This window comes from Aplidium turbinatum, chromosome 8 (genome assembly GCF_918807975.1).
Source record: "Aplidium turbinatum chromosome 8, kaAplTurb1.1, whole genome shotgun sequence".
Taxonomy (NCBI): Eukaryota; Metazoa; Chordata; class Ascidiacea; order Aplousobranchia; family Polyclinidae; genus Aplidium; species Aplidium turbinatum.
The window spans coordinates 30,404,229-30,423,014 of record NC_137479.1 but is presented as its reverse complement, the minus strand read 5'-3'; the positions used below and the strand labels follow the sequence as shown (position 1 = coordinate 30,423,014).

General features: G+C 38.9%; 1 protein-coding gene across 1 annotated transcript in view; it reads right to left on the bottom strand.

Moving 5' to 3' along the window:
• Window positions 1-3,437, bottom strand: part of LOC145776266 (NACHT, LRR and PYD domains-containing protein 3-like) — a 102,642-nt gene extending 99,205 nt beyond the window's left edge. Inside the window, exon 1 of the mRNA XM_082587668.1 lies at window positions 3,339-3,437. Coding sequence (XP_082443794.1) covers window positions 3,339-3,419 — 81 coding nt within the window. The 5' untranslated portion in view covers window positions 3,420-3,437. The remainder of the gene's footprint in view (window positions 1-3,338) is intronic.
• Window positions 3,438-18,786: the final 15,349 nt, after the last annotated feature.

Below are 18,786 nucleotides of genomic sequence, written 5' to 3'. Positions count from 1 at the left end.
TGGAACCATTTGTATCTTGAATTTGAAAATAGGAATTTGTATGAAGTTTGTATAGCATTGGCTCGTCTAAGTTTTTTTCTATTGAACAATGCTTGATTCAATATTGAACATTGTACTTATTGTATGTTGTATTATTAGTATTAATGTATGTATTTTGTATCTACACAATCAGCATGATGGACAAAGATGTTGCTTTGTCTATGACTCTTGGGGGCATGCCCAAAAACCCCCCTAGAAAGCTTGCGCCTTCGTTGCTCAACCGTCGACGTCGCGACGGCAAATTGGGCTACTTTTAAGTTGCTTTGGCGCATTTTTGGGCTCTTTTTTTAAAAAAAATCTGGCAACACTGGGGCCGAAAACGATGATGAACTGTTTTATTTTGATCAACGACGCACGAGTACAAAATAATTGACACGGCGAGAAGAACACAATAAACATAGCCAGGTCAGAGACTTTATAATTGTAGCTGTTGCTCGAAAATGTTGGGATTTTGCCAGGGGGGCAACAATTTTTAGGTGGGGGGCGAGGCCCCCCGGCTGGCTACGGGCCTGTAATACCGTACATGCCAGTACAGTGACATGGACGACTTGTTGAGCTGTGGGATTGAAGATGCTGCTTGCAGTAGTGAAGATGAATCAGCAAATTTGGCTTCCCCTGCTTCAGAAATAGATACATTTACATCTCTTCAAAACGCCCTTGTTTGATGGAAAGCAAAACAAAAACCAATTTTCTTGTTTTTGTCAGTTAGTTTCAAAATATTTTTGTGTACCTGCTACATCTGCTTCTTCAGAGAGATGTTTTTCAAGTGCAGGTTTAACTGCCACCAAGTTAAGATCTCGTTTGACTGGTGAAAGTTACACTGCGATAAGCAATTTTTGTGATGTTCATTGTTTTTGTAAAGTTATAAAAATCATTAAAATGTGTCGATGGTAAAAACTGTCAATTATTCTAGAATACATATCTGTATTCTATATTCGGTTTCAGTATTCTAGAATATTCTAGAATAGCTAATTATTCTATTTTGCCCATCCCTAAGAATAACTCTGCAATGGTTGATGGCTTAATTAACCGACCCTGAAGTAGGCTATACTGGAACAGATTGCTTGCAAATAAATCAGTGCGTTAATGATAGTCGTGTAATGACGCAATAAACACAATTGAAAACAACAATCCAAATTTCCTCATTACAAAAGCAACTACGATCACTTATTCCGTGGTTTTTGCGTTATAGAATCGTTGTGCCAAGCGATTACTGCCGGCGCGGGGTCGTAAATCTCCAGCTCAGGACCGTCCAGACAAATGCGCATTAGTGACTCAATAGTGTTAGCCCTCAATAGTGTTAGTGTTAACTAATTAACACAATAGTGTTAGTCTAACACCCTCCCTTCTGTGCAGAAATTCTATTTCTATCAGTATCAGCGTGAATAAGGTCGCCACATTCGCCTGAGCACGTGCGGAACCCAGCTGAGACTTGCTTCTCTGTGACGTTTCTTTTTAACAAACGATCAATGTAACGCAATAATCCTCACTGTTAAAATTAGAATACATATCCTGCCGAAAAGTTCAGACAACTTTATTTCAAGGCAACATTGCAAGGCGCTGAAATGATGTAAAAATGGCTACTTTTGCCATTAGCTCGTTAACCACGCCACTCTAATGTGATCTTTAAAACAATTGCCTGTACTATTAATTGTTTCAGCTCCGTATTTGTTCGCGTTAAACAAACAATTGTAACAATTCAAATTTAAAATATATTTTTGCTGCATTAGCTCTATTTTTGTCAAGAATTTTGCGGCGGTCATTTATGACCGACCAATGAGTCGGCTTTGGCAGACATTCGAGGTCATTCCGGAGGTCATGTCCGCCATGACCGCCGGAATTTCGAGGCCTGAAGGGCATTGGCAGGAAAAACAAACAAAAGTAACAATCAGTGCAGTGGTCCTTCGGTTCACGCCACACCATAGGGACACCAAAAGGAAGTCTGTTACGTTTTTTCTTTGTCCAATCTCTAACTAAGCATTTCTTCGCAATTATGGCAGACAATATGTGGAGCCCATTTCTTCTCTTGATCTCCCAGAGGAACTTGAAAATAAGCTTTGTAGGCTCGCTTCACGAATGGCGTTATATTTCGTCTCTGACGAGGGAATGAGTAGGCCTATATGCCACAAATATAACAAAAAGAATCAACTTTTTATTTGGCATTTGTAAAACCAATCATCGTATCGCTGTAAATCGAGTTTGACTGCCGTGGTAACCAGAACTAAATAGTTGGAATTTTGTTGTAAATTTCAGACCAAATGCTGCAAGCCTCAAAATATCCACTGGTGTATTGCATAAAAACTAGAGCTTGCAGAAAAAACCTGATTGCAGATTTGGAATCAGTGGCTAAAACTCATTCAGAATCGATCAAAAAATCTTTTGCAACAAGAAAAAAATTTTTTTTTGTTGACCAGTGTTATGATTCAACAGAACGCATTGTTTTGTTATCAGAGCACGAGAATCGAAATCCGCTCATTAACACATGGACATTCAACACTGGCAGACATTGAATTAATGTAAAAAATGGGCTAATGTCCGCCAGCAATTGTTTATCTCGAGTGAAAAAGCTTATTCAGTAGTGCAAAGGAAAAACTGTAACTTCTGACCTGAGTGGATGAACTCAAACAAAACCAGGCCAGCCAAATGTGCTATTATGACTACCCACGATGTTCTTGAAGCAAAGATAGTTTGCAATGTGTGAGAATTAAATCGAAAACCGATAAAAGAAAAGGTGTTTAATAGTCTTGGTCGCAGATATTGCCTGCAGTAACGACGTCTCTTACCGCTATTATCACCTAGTCCTAGCCAACCTGACATCGTTGTTTTATGCGGCCGCTAAGGTTTGACATCGACTTCAACGATCATGGAATGTTACGTAATAAGAACGATTATATCCTACACGCAAAAATACAAAATTGATCGGTTAACAAGTGTATAAAGTTTAGAATTGACAAGAAATCATTAAATTTGAATCACTGCAAATAAATGTGTTTAAAACTTTTACTTCGGCCGACGCCATTTCACAACCCGTAATCTACGTCGGCAATGATTTTTCTGTAGCAAAAATGCATTAATTTTGAAGGCTGTCGAGCTGGAGACAACAGCTTGTCCCGTGTAGTCTATAAGTCGAACCTGCTTTTTAAGGTGAAAATCACTTGCGAAAAATCTCGACCTATACTCGGGTATATACGGTATTTGATGTTTATGAGTGTGATACAGTATTCTGATATAACTGCACCCCCGGTAATTTCTAAAACCATACGCCTATGAATGTACCATCGCACAAACATGAAACTTACAAGATGTTGCCTGGCAACAACAGATGATGATCCAGCCTCATCTGCTGGTTCTCTTTCACTTAGTTCACTCGTTTGTTCCATGTTCTCACTTCACATAAGTTTCAAACTTTATATATACAGTAGAACTCAGTTAATCCGGATTCGGTTAATCCGGATCTTCGCCTAATCCGGATGAAACTGGAAGTACAAATGAGTCAGGTTTGATAGAACCGTCATCGGTTAATCCGGATCTTCGCCTAATCCAGATGGAATCGCCGGTCAAATCGAATCCGGATTAACCGAGTTCTACTGTACATCCCAACTAAAGTACTATACAAGTTCAGCCCACCTAAAATACCTAAAACAAGGTATAAATGGGGTGAATGCAGCCAAATGCGTAGTCAAAGTATGGCTGGCAATCAACATAATTCAATTTATTTTCCATTCCTAGCACAAACTGGCAGAACATGGAAGTAAACAGTAAACACACAAATTACCGATAAGCATCAACAACAAAAAAAGTGGTAACCAAGTCTAAATGTGCATTGTAACCAAATGACAAAATAATCTTTAGAAGTCATTTTGTTAATTTGCACAGCCACCAATCCCACTCGCCAATAGTTAGACATTACTCGACATGATCAATCATTCTCACAACGATATAATAAATATGATAGCTTTTATTTTTGCTTGTACTTAACATTGAGTAATATTGGCAATTGTACATTTCTGAAGTGGGAAATTTTCACCAACAAGGACTTTCTAAGTTTTCTTATCAATTACAAGAGTAATACAGGGATATCTTGACACTACGGGATGCGAAACTCGAAATCTGCCTGTCCAACTGAAGGGCTAACTATGCTGTCCACATTGTAATGAACACTGCAACATCAGTGAAGTCATCCAATTAAGCAATAGGCAGACTGAGATGGCTTGGTCACGTTGAGCGCAGCTCAAGCTGGATCTCACAGGTCAGATGTGTCAACATCGCAGCACAGTGGGGTCAAAGTAGACCAAAACATTCTTGGGAAGAACTTGTAAAACGTGACCTTGTAGCCCTGAACATGGACTCCGCCAACCCAATAAATCGCGAGATGTGAATGGAAAGACTTCGTTCTCGACAGACAGGCCACACCCTCGACATGAGGATTAATTCATGGCCTGTATAATCAAAATTGGTTGATGATGATGAATGCCGTGTTACTGCATGAGAATGTTTATTTTGCACTGGCTGTTTTCACTTGATCGTTTCATTAAAGTGGTATTTCAATCAATCAATCATTTTATTTTTCGCCATTAACGCGTCCGGGACGAAAAAGATACTAACTACAAAAATCGATATAAACCTACCAGCACGTTAACGAACGGGAAAATAGGGCAAAACCATGAAAGGTTTAAAACGTGCCTGAATGAAAAATTATGTAGTAGGCTATATATCAGTAGTTAGCACGGCCACAAAACCCAAAAAAACAAATAGCAAAAACTAAAACAGAGAGAAGCACACATGTAGTAATGAATGACGGCCTAATGAAAAGTGTTGTGGATTGAATTTGCCAGTTCCAATATTGATGTGAATGAGCAGTCATTTTTTGGGATTCATGTCGTCTACCTCCGCGTGGTGAATCCTGGTAACTGGAAACTTTTTCAGGCTAATGACGACAATCAGAAGCAAAAACTGCAAAAATTGCAGGTCACAGACAAAGAAGTCTGATAAGCGTGACGCCTCCCCTGAGCATGTGCCCTTGTTAGGGCAGGTATATTCTAACACCGTAAGGGAAGGCATCACGCTGCTACAGCTAAATGTAGAAGGTAACATCAGCCAAAATTTCGGTCATTGAACATCTGATCAACACAACTGCCAACGCCACTGACTTAAGTTATCACGATTTAAAATTTCACATTTTTGCGACTAGTGGCGCCATTGTGCGTGGGAACATTTTGGGAAAATGCTCTAAAGTCACCATTTCTTGTCTAATTATGATGAACAAAGTGTCTATTCCCATGTTCTCATGGGTGAGGAATTCAATGATGCTATTAAAATATCAAAAAAACAATTGCTTGATATGAAAATCTTCATGTTAATTTTAAAAAGTTCCTCAAACTTTAAGGCCCCCCCACTCCCCCATGATTGCATATTTTTTTTTCTGATTGGCTCCATTTTGTAAAGTGATTGTTTAGTTACCAAGAAACGGAAAATCTTTCACTGAACTTTTCTCTAAGTGCTTTTATCACATTAACTGTTAGCATACCCATTGCAAGCTAATAATTGTATTTAAGCTATTGTGAAGTTAAGGATAACGATTATGACTTCAGAGCAGAGCCATTATGACTTCACAAAGACATAAAAATGATGTGGTTAACCTCAATTTAAAATAAACAATATCACCCCACATCATAAAAATCAATTTATTAAAATATAGAGCTTTTGCCACACAAGTTTGGCTTCTTCAGTATAATCTTATTCAAATAGAAACTATTGAAAATATTCAAATATAATTCTATTTGAATAAGATTGAAGCGATTGAAAATATTCAAATATAATTCTGTTTGAATAAGATTATACTGAAGAAGCCACACATGTGTGGCAAAAGCTCTATATTTTAATAAATTGATTTTTATGATGTTGTGTGATATTGTTTATTTTAAATTGAGGTTAACCACATCATTTTTATGTCTTTGTGAAGTCATAATGGCTCTGAAGTCATAATTGTTATCCTTAACTTCACAATAGCTTAAATACAATCATTAGCTTTCAATGGGTATGCTAACAGTCAATGTGATAAAAGCACTTAGAGAAAAGTTCAGTAAAAGATTTTCCGTTTCTTGGTAACTAAACAATCACTTTACAAAATGGAGCCAATCAGAAAAAAAAATATGCAATCATGGGGGAGTGGGGGGGCCTTAAAGTTTGAGGAACTTTTTAAAATTAACATGAAGATTTTCATATCAAGCAATTGTTTTTTTGATATTTTAATAGCATAATTGAATTCCTCACCCATGAGAACATGGGAATAGACACTTTGTTCATCATAATTGGACAAGAAATGGTGACTTTAAAGCATTTTCCCAAAATGTTCCCACACACAATGGCGCCACTAGTGGCAAAAATGTGAAATTTTAAATCGCGATAACTTGAAAACGATACAAGGTATCAAAAAAATTCCAACAGTTATGAATACTATTCTAAAATATGTACTAATTATGTAAAAATGAAGAAAATCTAAGAAGTGGTAGTGTTCACCATTTGTTGAATTATAATGGAATGACTCCTTTAGTGAGAAAAAAGGTGAAAATTTAATTGAAAGCAAATTGAGAAGAGACAATATGGCAAGTTGTCACAGTTTAAATAAAACAAAGCTACTGAAGTAAAGTGATTTTTACGACACACAGTACAATTTATTCAAAAAAGGCAGTGGCTATTTGACCGGCGCCGGTTTTTGAATCTGAAACACTATTTGACCGGTCATGACGTCATTGTCCAGTCACTTTTTTTCTTTTTCTCTTTCAAAACAAAAGATGAGAAGCGCGCATATAAGTTCTAAATCCAACCATTTTATTCAACTCGTTACGTGGCGCGTGTGGTACGTCGCCTCTTCCTATTCTAGAGGGACTGAGTTCGATACTACCCAGAAGCGTTCTTTTTTTTTAACTGAATTTTGACCCAAAGTGCATTTTGTTGAGGGCAAAAATGTATTGCTTCGTTCGGCAAACACGGTCACATCAATCAATCATTTTATTTTTCGTCATTAACGCGTCCGGGACGAAAAAGATACTAACTACAAAAATCGATATAGACCTCCCAGCACGTTAATGCACGGGAAAACGTGGCAAAACCTTGAAAAGTTTAAAACGTGCCTGAATTGAAAAATTATGTAGGCTATATACCGTATCAGTAGTTAGCACGGCCACAATCGGAAAATTACCCAGAGAAATTCTCAAATTCCAGCAAATTAAAAAAACTCTAACTTTATTACTCACATTTGAAAAGACATAAAAAATAATTAAAAACTGACTACAAAAATGCACTTCGTGTCAAAATTTAGTTAAAAAAAAATAAATAAAAAAAAGAACGCTTCCGGGTAGTATCGAACTCAGTCCCTCTAGAGTCGGAGGCGGCGACGTATCGCATGCGCCACGTTACGAGTTGAGTGAGATGGTTGGATTTAGAACTTATATGCGCTTCTCGTCTTTTGCTTTGAAAGAGAAAAAGAAAAAAGTGACTGTATAGTGACGTCATGACCGGTCAAATAGTGTTTCAGATTCAAAGACCGGCGCCGGTCAAATAGCCACTGCCTTCAAAAAAGCTCTGGCAGCACTGCTGCTAAACATATTAGGCTACCAGTTAACTGACGTACAGATTTACAAATTACAGGGAAAAAAGATAAATTTAAACAAAAAAATAAGTTGCAACATCCAAAGAATTACAGTCCAGTCTTGATCTTTTTTCTTTTACATTTTAGGTTTTGATGAATAAGTTTCTTCACATATAAAAGGCTGCCGATTTCAACTATTTTACAGCTATCCTAAATCAAAGTTTCTTCAATTTGCTTTTTCCTTGCCAATTCTTGATTAAATTCAAAAAACTTACTATTGGAGTAGGCTAATTGCAAACAAATTCTTTATTCAATTTTTCTGATCTTGTCCTGTCTCCAACTCTTGATTTTGTTATTTGTCCAAATTTTGAATTGAAACCAGAAGAGTAAATATTTAGCCACCTACTTGAAAAGCGCGGGAACCAAAAAAATTCCCCTAATTTATAATTCCCCTAAATATAATTCCCATTGCAAAGTAAACAAAAGTGTTTCCATTTATTAATAAGGTAAACAGGATGTTAATGTTTTTAGTGGGTTGGCTACGGTGCTTGTTCATAAGTGTGAGATTTTATTTGGAGTACCCCAGAGATCAATACTTGGCCTACAATTGTTACTGATTTATGTCAATGATATTTCTAAGCGTTTAAAATATTCAGAGCCATTAATGTCTGCCCCGTTAGCTCAGTGGTTAAGCGCTCAGCTCAATATCACGGGGCGCTGGTTCGACTCTTGAGGTATGCGCTTGAGCAACGCACTTCAGGACTGCTCTCTATTCAGCGCCACCTAGTGAATTTTTCCCGAATAATTTCCCGGCAGCAAGCCTTCAACAATCGGAAACTTCACTCTGTTACTCTCGGTAACCGGCCCTGCGTCAAGAGCCTCTACAGGTATGCAAAACTACCAGGAATAACCTATCAAGGCTTTGTCAGTCCGAGGATAAAGATTCTAAACCAACCGAACAAACCATGTTCGCGGATGATTCAAATGTATTTCTTAGCAATAGAAACGTTTCTAAGCTAAGTCGGCAGCAATGGCCGAGTGGTTAGCGCGTTGGGCTTGCAGTCGAGAGCCTGCATGTTCGACTCCAGCCACCCGCACTTGCTGTTGTTTCTCTGGGCAAGAAACTTTACGATAATTGCCTCTACCCAGTGATCGATTTCGAGTAATGGGTAGTACCAAATTTAAGTCATAAGTAGAGTAGACAACCGGAAACAGACATTGCCGTCGGCTGCAGCGTGGGTCAGGTGTACGTCGGAAGGCGTACACTGTTGGAAACAGCGGTCGCACATTGTATCTTTCTTTGTGTATTTACCGTCACCTAGTGTGGTTATCCTGTATTTGGCAACTCTGTTTCTCGTACATTTTATCTGCCATGAGTTGTAATCAGCGCTTCCACTTTTGTGGTAATTACCACAATTGTGGAATTTTCATCATGCTTGTGGTAAAAATGTGGTAATGAAAAATTTGTGGTAATATGGAAATTTTGTGTGGAAATGTTGCCAAAATGTGGAAATTATAAATTTTGAAAATTTGACATAAAATACTATGCTGAAAATTGAATGAGGCTGTTCACCAGGCATTAAATTAAATGATATGAGATGTTCTACTGGTGCAAATTAAGCTAAACTATCACAAGATGTATACAGTGACAATCTGCTTTTTTTCTGACGTTTCGTCAATCAGACACGACTGACTTCTTCAGGGGGCTAGACCAGGTAGTGACTACCTGTCTAGCATGGCAAAACACAGGACATATTGCTGAAAACAACTAAACATGCAAAATGAAAATTCAACTTTGCGCGCGATAAGTTTTTTGTCCAGAAGTTGAATTTTCATTTTGCATGTTTAGTTGTTTTCAGCAATATGTCCTGTGTTTTGCCATGCTAGACAGGTAGTCACTACCTGGTCTAGCCCCCTGAAGAAGTCAGTCGTGTCTGATTGACGAAACGTCGGAATAAAAGCAGATTGTCACTGTATACATCTTGTGATAATTTAGCTTAATTTGCACCAGTAGAACATCTCATATCATTTAATAAAATACTATCAATAAATAAGAGCATTTAAACTGTTGTCTTCCGAAATCGAACAGATATGCAAAAAACTATTTATAATAGCATGTGACTACCATGTTCCCCTGTTTTCGGTTTGATTTTGGAATGGATCTTGACTTTTGACTTTGAACGTAGGGTGACCATGTGATCATATTCATAGTCAAGATGTCTTTCAGATTCTAGCTGCGGTGTCAAGTACAGTGCTTTGCTTACTTATTTCGGACGTTTTAATAAGGCAGTGGCTATTTGACCGGCGCCGGTCTTTGAATCTGAAACACTATTTGACCGGTCATGACGTCACTATACAAGTCACTTTTTTTCTTTTTCTCTTTCAAAGCAAAAGACGAGAGCACGTATATAAGCTCTAAATCCGACTATTTCATTCAACTCGTTACGTGGCGAGTGCGATACGTCGCCGCCTCCTATTCTAGAGGGACTGAGTTCGATACTACCCGGAAGCGTTCTTCTTTTTTATTTATTTTTTTTTAACTAAATTTTGACACGAAGTGCATTTTTGTAGTCAATTTTTAATTTGAGTTGTCTACAGCCCAATTTTTTATGTCTTTTCAAATGTGAGTAATAAAGTTAGAGTTTTTTTAATTTGCTGGAACTTGAGAATTTCTCTGGGTAATTTTCCGTTTGTGGCGTGCTAACTATAGCCTACTACATAATTTTTCATTCAGGCACGTTTTAAACCTTCAAGGTTCTGCCACTTTTTCCCGTTCATCAACGTGCTGGGAGGTCCATATCGATTTTTGTAGTTAGTATCTTTTTCGTCCCTGACGCGTTAATGACGAAAAATAAAATGATTAATGGTATGTAAATGTAATGCAACTCAAATTAAAAATTGACTACAAAAATGCACTTTGGGTGAAAATTTAGTTAAAAAAAAAAAAAAGTGCTTGCGCGTGGTATCGAACTCAGTCCCTCTTGAATAGGAGGCGGCGACGTATCGCACTCGCCACGTAACGAGTTGAAGCAAATAGTCGGATTTAGAAGTTATATACAGCGCGCTTCTCGTCTTTTGCTTGGAAAGAAAAAAAGTGATGGTATAATGACGTAATGACGGTCAAATAGTGTTTCAGATTCAAAGACCGGCGCCGGTCAAATAGCCACTGCCTTTTAATAACTGTTAATAACCGGTACTGTTACTAAACTGAGTAGTTATTTTAGACTTTATTTTGGAAGTGGCTATTTTTCCACACTTAATGCCATGGTTACTATCAGGTGTTGCCAGAGTTAGAATTAAAGTTAGGAAGGGTTAAGGTAAGGGTTAAAGTTAGGAATAATATTAAGGTTTTGATCTTTGCCAAGGACTAAAAAAAATTTCCAAAATACAAGTTTTTGTTTTCAACAGCTTTAAACTTTTCTCAAATTAGGACAGACCTCCTTATCTGGAAACACTATTGAGGCTATTATTACACTATATATATAGTGTAAATATAGCCACAGCCCTTTATTTTACACTATATACCTAGTGTAAATATAGCCAAATAATAGCGTTGCCAGATAAGAAATTCTGTCCTATTTTCAGAAAAGTTTAAAGCTGTTGAAAACCAAAACTTTCATTTTGGATTTTTTTTTTAGTTCTGGGTAAAGATCAAAACCATAACCTTTTTCCTAAGTCTAACAATTACCTTAACCCTTCCTAACTTTAATCCTAACTCTGGCAACACCTGATTGTAACCATGGCAACAACAACAAGTGGGTAAAAATAGCCACTTTGTTAGTGTAAACGTCGAAATACGGTTAAAATCCGGAAGAAAATCAAAGTAAAAAATGTGGTAATCTGAGGACAAATGTGGTAATACAAGTGGTAATCTAGCTTTGTGAAAGTGGAAGCACTGGTTGTAATTGCCTTTTCGATCGTCGGTGTTGGATCGCTCGGATGTGTGGTCTGGTCAATATTTTTTTGTAAATTGTTTGGTGCAGAGTCACTTAAAGTAAATCCCTGATCTCAATGGTACGGTTGTAGATTCTCGGCTGGTACAGTGTTAGGAATTCGGTAGTACTAATTGCTGTGCCCCTGTGGATTCTCTAGTAGTCTGGTAGCTTTATTTTGGGTTTCTCTCGCATCGAACGATCAGCAAGACCCACCACACTAAGAAGAAATATTTGGTAGGTACAGAATATTTCTTACACTCATTTACAAAAAAATAAGGTAAGTGCTTGTTTATTATTTGTCACTATTTATCGGTTAGCGAACTTTATTTGTGTAGTCTAGCTCTGTGTGAGTTAACTATATTTTCGGGGACAGTATCGTCAACCTGTCTAACTTATTGTGTTAAAGCTCAAGGTAAATGCTTGGGCACTGAATTCACTATTTATCGGTTAGTGACGTTGATTCTTTATTTGCTGTGGGCTAACTTTGTAGTTAGCTACTGTATAGTCTTGAGGACAGTTGAAGCCTGTCTAGAGTAGGCTACGTACTGTACTTGGTTAAGTTGTTACTGTTACTTTACCAACTAGTTAAAGCGTAGCCTATTTAAGTTTGGTTATGGCTGATGAGGAGGTTAGTGGTTCTACACCTGAGGTTCAATTGGGTGCTAGCAATGGATGCAACCTAGTTCGTACCCTGAACAGTTCGTACCCTCAGTTCGTACCCTAAAAAGATCGAGAGAAAAAATTAAAAAAAGCGGAAGTCGCTGATCGCAGTTTCCGCAAACATTTTACAATTTTCCCCCTGAAAAGATCGAGAGAAAGATAGCACAAAGACAAAGTCGCTGATCGCAGTTTCCGCTAACCCTAACGCTAACCATCGCTGATTGCAGTTTCTGCAACATTTTTCTGCACTTTCTGCTAACTCTAACCATAGACTAATCTCTGCTCTATCCCTAACCCTCGCTGATCGCAGTTTTCGCAAACATTTTTCCGTAGTTTCCGCTAACCGCAGTTTCCGCTAACCCTTACTCTAACCTTAGAATAATCCATGCTCTAACCCTCGCTGATCGCAGTTTTTGCAAACATTTTTCCGCATTTTCCGCTAATCGCAGTTTCCGATTACCCTAACTCTAACCATCGAGCAATCTATGCTCTCTAACCCTCGTTGATCGCAGTTTCCGCAAATATTTTTCCGCAGTTTCCGCTAACCCTAACCCTCGAGTTGTTTGCGGAAACTCCGATCAACGACTTCGGCTTTGTGCTATTAAATTGCGATCAGCGACTTCGGCTTTTTTTAATTTTTTCTCTCGATCTTTTCAGGGTACGAACTGAGGGTACGAACTGTTCAGGGTACGAACTAGGTTGCACTCGTTAGCAATGCTCCACATAATACTCAAGAGGGTAGTGATTCGTCATCTGCTGTTGAATCACAAAGTGAGACTGCTGAATCGAGTCATGGCAGTGATTCAACAGTGGTAATTAAAACCTTAAAACGAAAGTTATATCAAGTGCAGGTGAAGGTCGCTGCACTTAAAAGAAAATTTAATGCCTTGCAGTCTGAGCCCAACTCTCTGCACTTGATAGCCACATTAGAAAGGAAAGTTGATGATTACTGGGAAGAGATTTCAGTGCTTCATGTTGAAATCTTGGACCAGGAGTCGGCGTCAACAGAAAATTTAGAACTAAAAGCTGATCAGATTGAAGACTTAATTTGTAAATTGAAAGAGAGTTGTTTACTTGCTGTAAAAACTCCCAGTGGTGAAGATAGGTCTTCAGGTTCTTCGCTTCAATCTGCGGATAACCATGATGAACCTCGTCCAATACTAACTGGGGAGTTTGTTTCAGAGCGTCCCTTTGTGCCACCATCAGAAAAGGTTAGAGAGACCAGTGAGCCTTCAACATCTAGAGACATGCCGAATCACCTAGAGCATCCACCTACTGTTCCCAAGGTTGAGCAAATAAAGTCTGAATTTCCGCAGGCTAGGTACAGTGGTCAGGCTTTAAATCCTGATGCTTACCCCTATGCTGCAAGGCCTACGGTGGTAGAAGAGGTGGTCCAAGGGAATGCCAGTGTGTGTCATCCCCTGGCATATCGTGGACCTATCTCGGCTCCACCTGCTCCTAGGTTGGTATTGGATAAATTTGATGGAGATGTCATAAAGTTCTGGGATTTCAAGAAGAGATTCAGGCGCCATGTCGAGGAAGTGTACCCGTATTTTGAGGACCGCATGGCATTTTTAGAAAGCATGTGCATAGGGAAGGCCCATGAAGTTATAGCTGGCCTGAGTTGTCTCATCAGCAGCGAGGAGGCCTACATCAAAGCCTGGTCGCGTCTGGAGCAACGATTTGGAGATTCAAGAAAATTGATGCTTTGGTTGCGACAGGAACTTCTTGAGGGCCCGCCTATAAAGGAAGGGGATGCTGAAGCATTGCTTCAGTTAAGTGACCGCATGTACCGATGTGAGGTGAGCTTTCAAGGTTGGGATAAGGCCTGGATGCTAGATAGCCAGGACCTTATGCATGGCCTCTTTGAAAGATTGCCTTTCAAGGTGCGGTCACAGTTTGTTGCTGTAAGCAATGAGAGAGGTGGAGGGACCTTTGTGGATTTGAGGCTTCTCACTGAAAGGGCGGCGTCTGAAGCTGAAAGCGAGTACGACCTGTTGCTGAGTAAAAAGAAGGACAGGGGGGTTGGTCAGCAGCGAACGAATGCAGAACATGGAGGTTAGGGTGTGTCGTGTGCCCCCAAAAATTTTAAAAATGGTTGAAAACAAAATTTTTTTTTTGTGGGTGAGGCTTGACTAAAAAAGCAAAATTACAAAATTTCAAAAAATTTGGTCAAGGTTTAGGTGCTCCACATCCCAATTGCCTGTATCCCCTTGTTGGCTTGACAATAAGGTGGATTGAAAATTTTTTTTTTTTTAATTAAAAAAAAGGGGGGTCTAGACCACTGACAAATTGGCTAAAAACAATAACAAAACTGGTTTCAGGGAGTTGTACCACATATTGGCCGTTCTACCCCCCATTTTATGGGGGAGTACCCCCAAAATTCTCAAATCGGATGTAACTTTGGAACTGCTGGTGCTAGGAACATGAGTTTGGTATCAAATGATGCAGAATCATAATGTTTCTATCTGCTCTATGAGGATTTTTTGCCTTAATTTCACTAGAAAAAAAGTTATGACAAAAAGCGTATATTTGACAATGTTTTGGACAAAACGGTAGCGCAGGCACAAGGTAATGGGTAAATGCACATGCTGTACTGCATATGTTGATGCAGGTCACAGATGACTTGGATACTTTTGCTTATTGCATTTGCAATAAATATACAGCATGGTATGCATAATATACGGTACACACTACACATGATGTAGAGAATACAAGGGTTAATCGAGAGCATATAGGGATAGGCAGTTGTCTAACGGTACAGTAGTGTGACTGGAAATACAATATAGTGCTCGTGTCATGTACACACACAGTAGCAAGTAACAACTTTACTGCACGACCTGGGGGTTACTAACTGGACTGTTTAAAGTGTAGGTGCATAAAACAAATACTGTAATTAGTAGACATAATTGGTGATGGGTAGACTGTGATCTGCCATGAAATTATTGTCAAGGAAATACCAGCACACAGATTGATATACTCCATACTGCTGCATGTGCTAGACTACCTGTACTACATTGAGACTTTAGCAACCAGCACAAAAAGGTGAACATGTCAATCTAGTGGGAATTCCTTCTTGCTGTTGAATTCTTTCATAAGTTGACGAGATCGCACCTTCTGACGAATCAGTCCATCCCTTCTTTCAAAACCTACAGCATATAAGCTTGCTTTAACAGTCACTAGCTTAACGTGACACTCCACTGCTTGGTTGTGGCAAGGATAATCCAGCCGCAGAGGTACGTCGATGACATTGTCAAGCTGTTGATCTGCTAGCGATCTCATGATAGGTGGCTCAGACTTATGAACTGTGCCAAGCTTCACAAGTTGGTGGTATGATTTTGCTTTAGTATTAAGCTGTGGCACAAGAAATCTGCATATTGCAGGTGGCACGGCTGGTGAAATTTCCTTTCTCAGCTTTCGATTTTCATCTTCTGCTTTTTGTGAGGAGCCAACATGATTCTTGCTTTGCTTTTCCTGTGCTTGTGCACCTAAGGAATAGATTTGTTGGCCTGCTGCTTTTCTAACTTGGCAGTCTTCATCACCTAGCATTCCAACAATGACATTTTCAGAGTGAGCGAATAATGCATTGCATTCCAAAACCTTCTTGGAAATCTTTTACTTCTTGGTTTGGGAAGATTTCTTTGCAACATGTTGAAGAAGTTTTTTGACCCATCAGATAATGAATTGTGGTGTTTTATCTCAAACCAAGGTGGGAAGCAAACCTTGATGCAGTACTCAGACAAGTTCATGAAACTTTTGGAAGGGTTGATTGCATGAGTGTATTTACGAAGTAGCCTACAAGCAAGTGTTAGCCACCTTGAATGACATAATTTCCCGACTGACAAAAACTGCAAGTCTTCATCAACATTCAACATGCCCAAGCACAATGCAGGCATAATCCATATATTACACTGGTAAACAAAAAAAGAATTATTTTTTGCTCCATGAGCTTTGAAGACTGATTTAGAGTAATTTTGCGATGCTGAATCCGAATCTAACCTCAGATCACGCCAGGTTTGTGAGATATGATAACAACAAATGGTTACTTTTGTCAAAAGTGGAAGATTTGGCATTGCGTTCACCACCAACATATGCAGTGCTATAACGAATGGTTAGTGTTAGACAGACCAAAACAGCCTAAGTAAGGTTACTGTACAAGCATTGCCACATGCCTACTTAATCCTTTGTGGTTTCATGCAAACCTTTGTCGGGGGGGGGGGGGGGTCAGTTATACTTTTAGCCTCCCTTTTAGATTGTTATTACTGCATGGTTAATAATGTTGCTTAGAAAACAAATTGGTATCAAAATTATATTTGGTGTATTTCAGCTACTTATGCACGACATGGCCTGGATTTCTGCATATAGCAAAATATGTATGTGCAATAAACGCAACGTCAAATCTTCCACTTTTGACAAAAGTAACAATTTGCTGTCATCATATCTCACATACCTGATGTGATAGGATAAATCTGAGGGCAGATTTGGATTCAGCACCCGAAAATTACTCTAAATCAGTTTTCAAAGTTCATAGAGCAAAAATCGTGTAGACCAGTGTTATGTTGAAACAAGGTATTTATGGAGTATGGGGGTCGAAATTCCTGTATTTTTAACTGCAATGTGGAGCACCTAAACATTAATATTTTTTGCTGAAACTTCATATTATTGTTGTTTCAGTGAAATCTCACCATTGAAAAAAAATAATACAAAAAATATGAACATTGGGGCACACGACGCACCCTAATGGAGGTGGTAGAAGGTTTTGTGCTTCCCAGCAAGTAGTGAACCCCTCGGCTTCAGGCGCGAGGAGATCCTGTGTCTGCTGCCAAAAGGAACACCCGCTGTGGAAGTGCGATACTTTCCAAGCTAAGACTGTTGAAGGCAGAAGGGCCTTTGTAAAAGAAAAAAGACTGTGTTATGTTTGCTTACTGCCAGGCCATCAGGTTGCCCAGTGCAAAAGTAAGCTATTTTGTAGAGTGCAGCCATAAGCACAACTCACTTTTGCACTACAGTAGGGACAGACAAAGTGAAGAAAGCTCTTTGGCAAATGAGGTGAACCCTAAAATAGCCTGTTCCATCGATGTAAAACAAAGTGAGTGCACCATATTCAAAGTGGTCCCGGTGAAGGTTTGGGCGAACAACAGTTCCAATTTTGTTCATACCTATGCCTTCATCGACGAGAGATCTAATGTTAACCTTTGCTCTTCCAGTTTAGCGGAGCGTCTGGGTGTGTCTCTCACTGCCACCAACATTGAGTTAGTCACAACAAATGCGACGTCAGCACTGAACAAACGGGTAGATGGCATGGGTGTCCAAGGTGTGGATGAGGAGTCTGCCTTCATGTTAAATGATGTGTTTGTTGTAGATGAAGTTGTCGATGTTAGCAGCAGCATACCCAGTGCTGAATTAGTAGATGCATTTCCACATTTAAAAGGGTTAAATTTCCCTGTTTTAGAGGAGAAAAAGGTAGAATTGTTACTGGGGAGTGAGCTTCATCAGGCATTCCTGCTAAAAGATGTGGTTCAAGGAAAGCCTGGTGAGCCATGTGGGTTGCGTACGGCTTTGGGTTGGACTGTATATGGTGCCAATAGTGGGGACAAAGCGCTACAAGTTGTGCCAGGGTCATTCCATTATATTTCAGGTCATGAAAAAACCAATACTCTTGGAAATGTTTCATACTTTGGCAGTTAGTTCACAATCATTAACTGAGCACACCAAAAAAAAAATTTTGAAATTGACCAAGTGGTTTAGAAGTTGTGGGGGTTTGAAATTCACCACTCGACCGGGGCATCGTGCCCCCCCAAAATTCAAATTTTGCTAATATCTCCTAATTTATAGCTAAAAAAACAACCAAAATATGTAGAATACCATTTTTGGGGGCAAGGAATCTGAATTTCCAGTCAAAATTGGTGAAAAGATATCATTTATACATGAAAACAACGTTTCAAAAATTTTGGGGGGGATAACTTTGGGGGGTGTTTTGGCCATGTAGCCATGACCAAACTCAATTTTTTTTTCTTGAAGTTATTTACCTGTTCATGTTATGTCTTTATGATGAGTTATTTTAGTTGTTCCATGTGTTTTTTGAGAGGGACTGCAGTTTAAAACTGATACTCAGTTTGGCAAAATTCCAATTTATTTGACATGAAGTTTTGGCATTTTTGAAACAGCAAATTGCAATGTCTGTCATCTGGCAGTGATTTGTTTCAATCCATATGATCAAAAAAGTTAAAAGTATTATTAAATCCCATAGGTACAGTTTACCGGTACAGGTACATAACGAGTGGGGCCAGTGGATTAAAAGATTCGAACGATATAGGCAAGCATCCCAATTAGCGTCGAAACCTGAAAAAGTGCAAGTCAACTCTCTAGTCTATTTGCTAGGAAGCAAAGGCGAGGATGTGTTTTCTTCATTTAAGTTATCAGAGGCCGATTCGATCAACTACGACGTAGTCAAGGAACGCTTCAACAACCATTTCAAACTGCGCAATAACGTAATTTTCGAAAGAGCAGTATTTAACCGCCGAGATCAACTGCCATGCGAGCGCTTTAATGACTATGTTA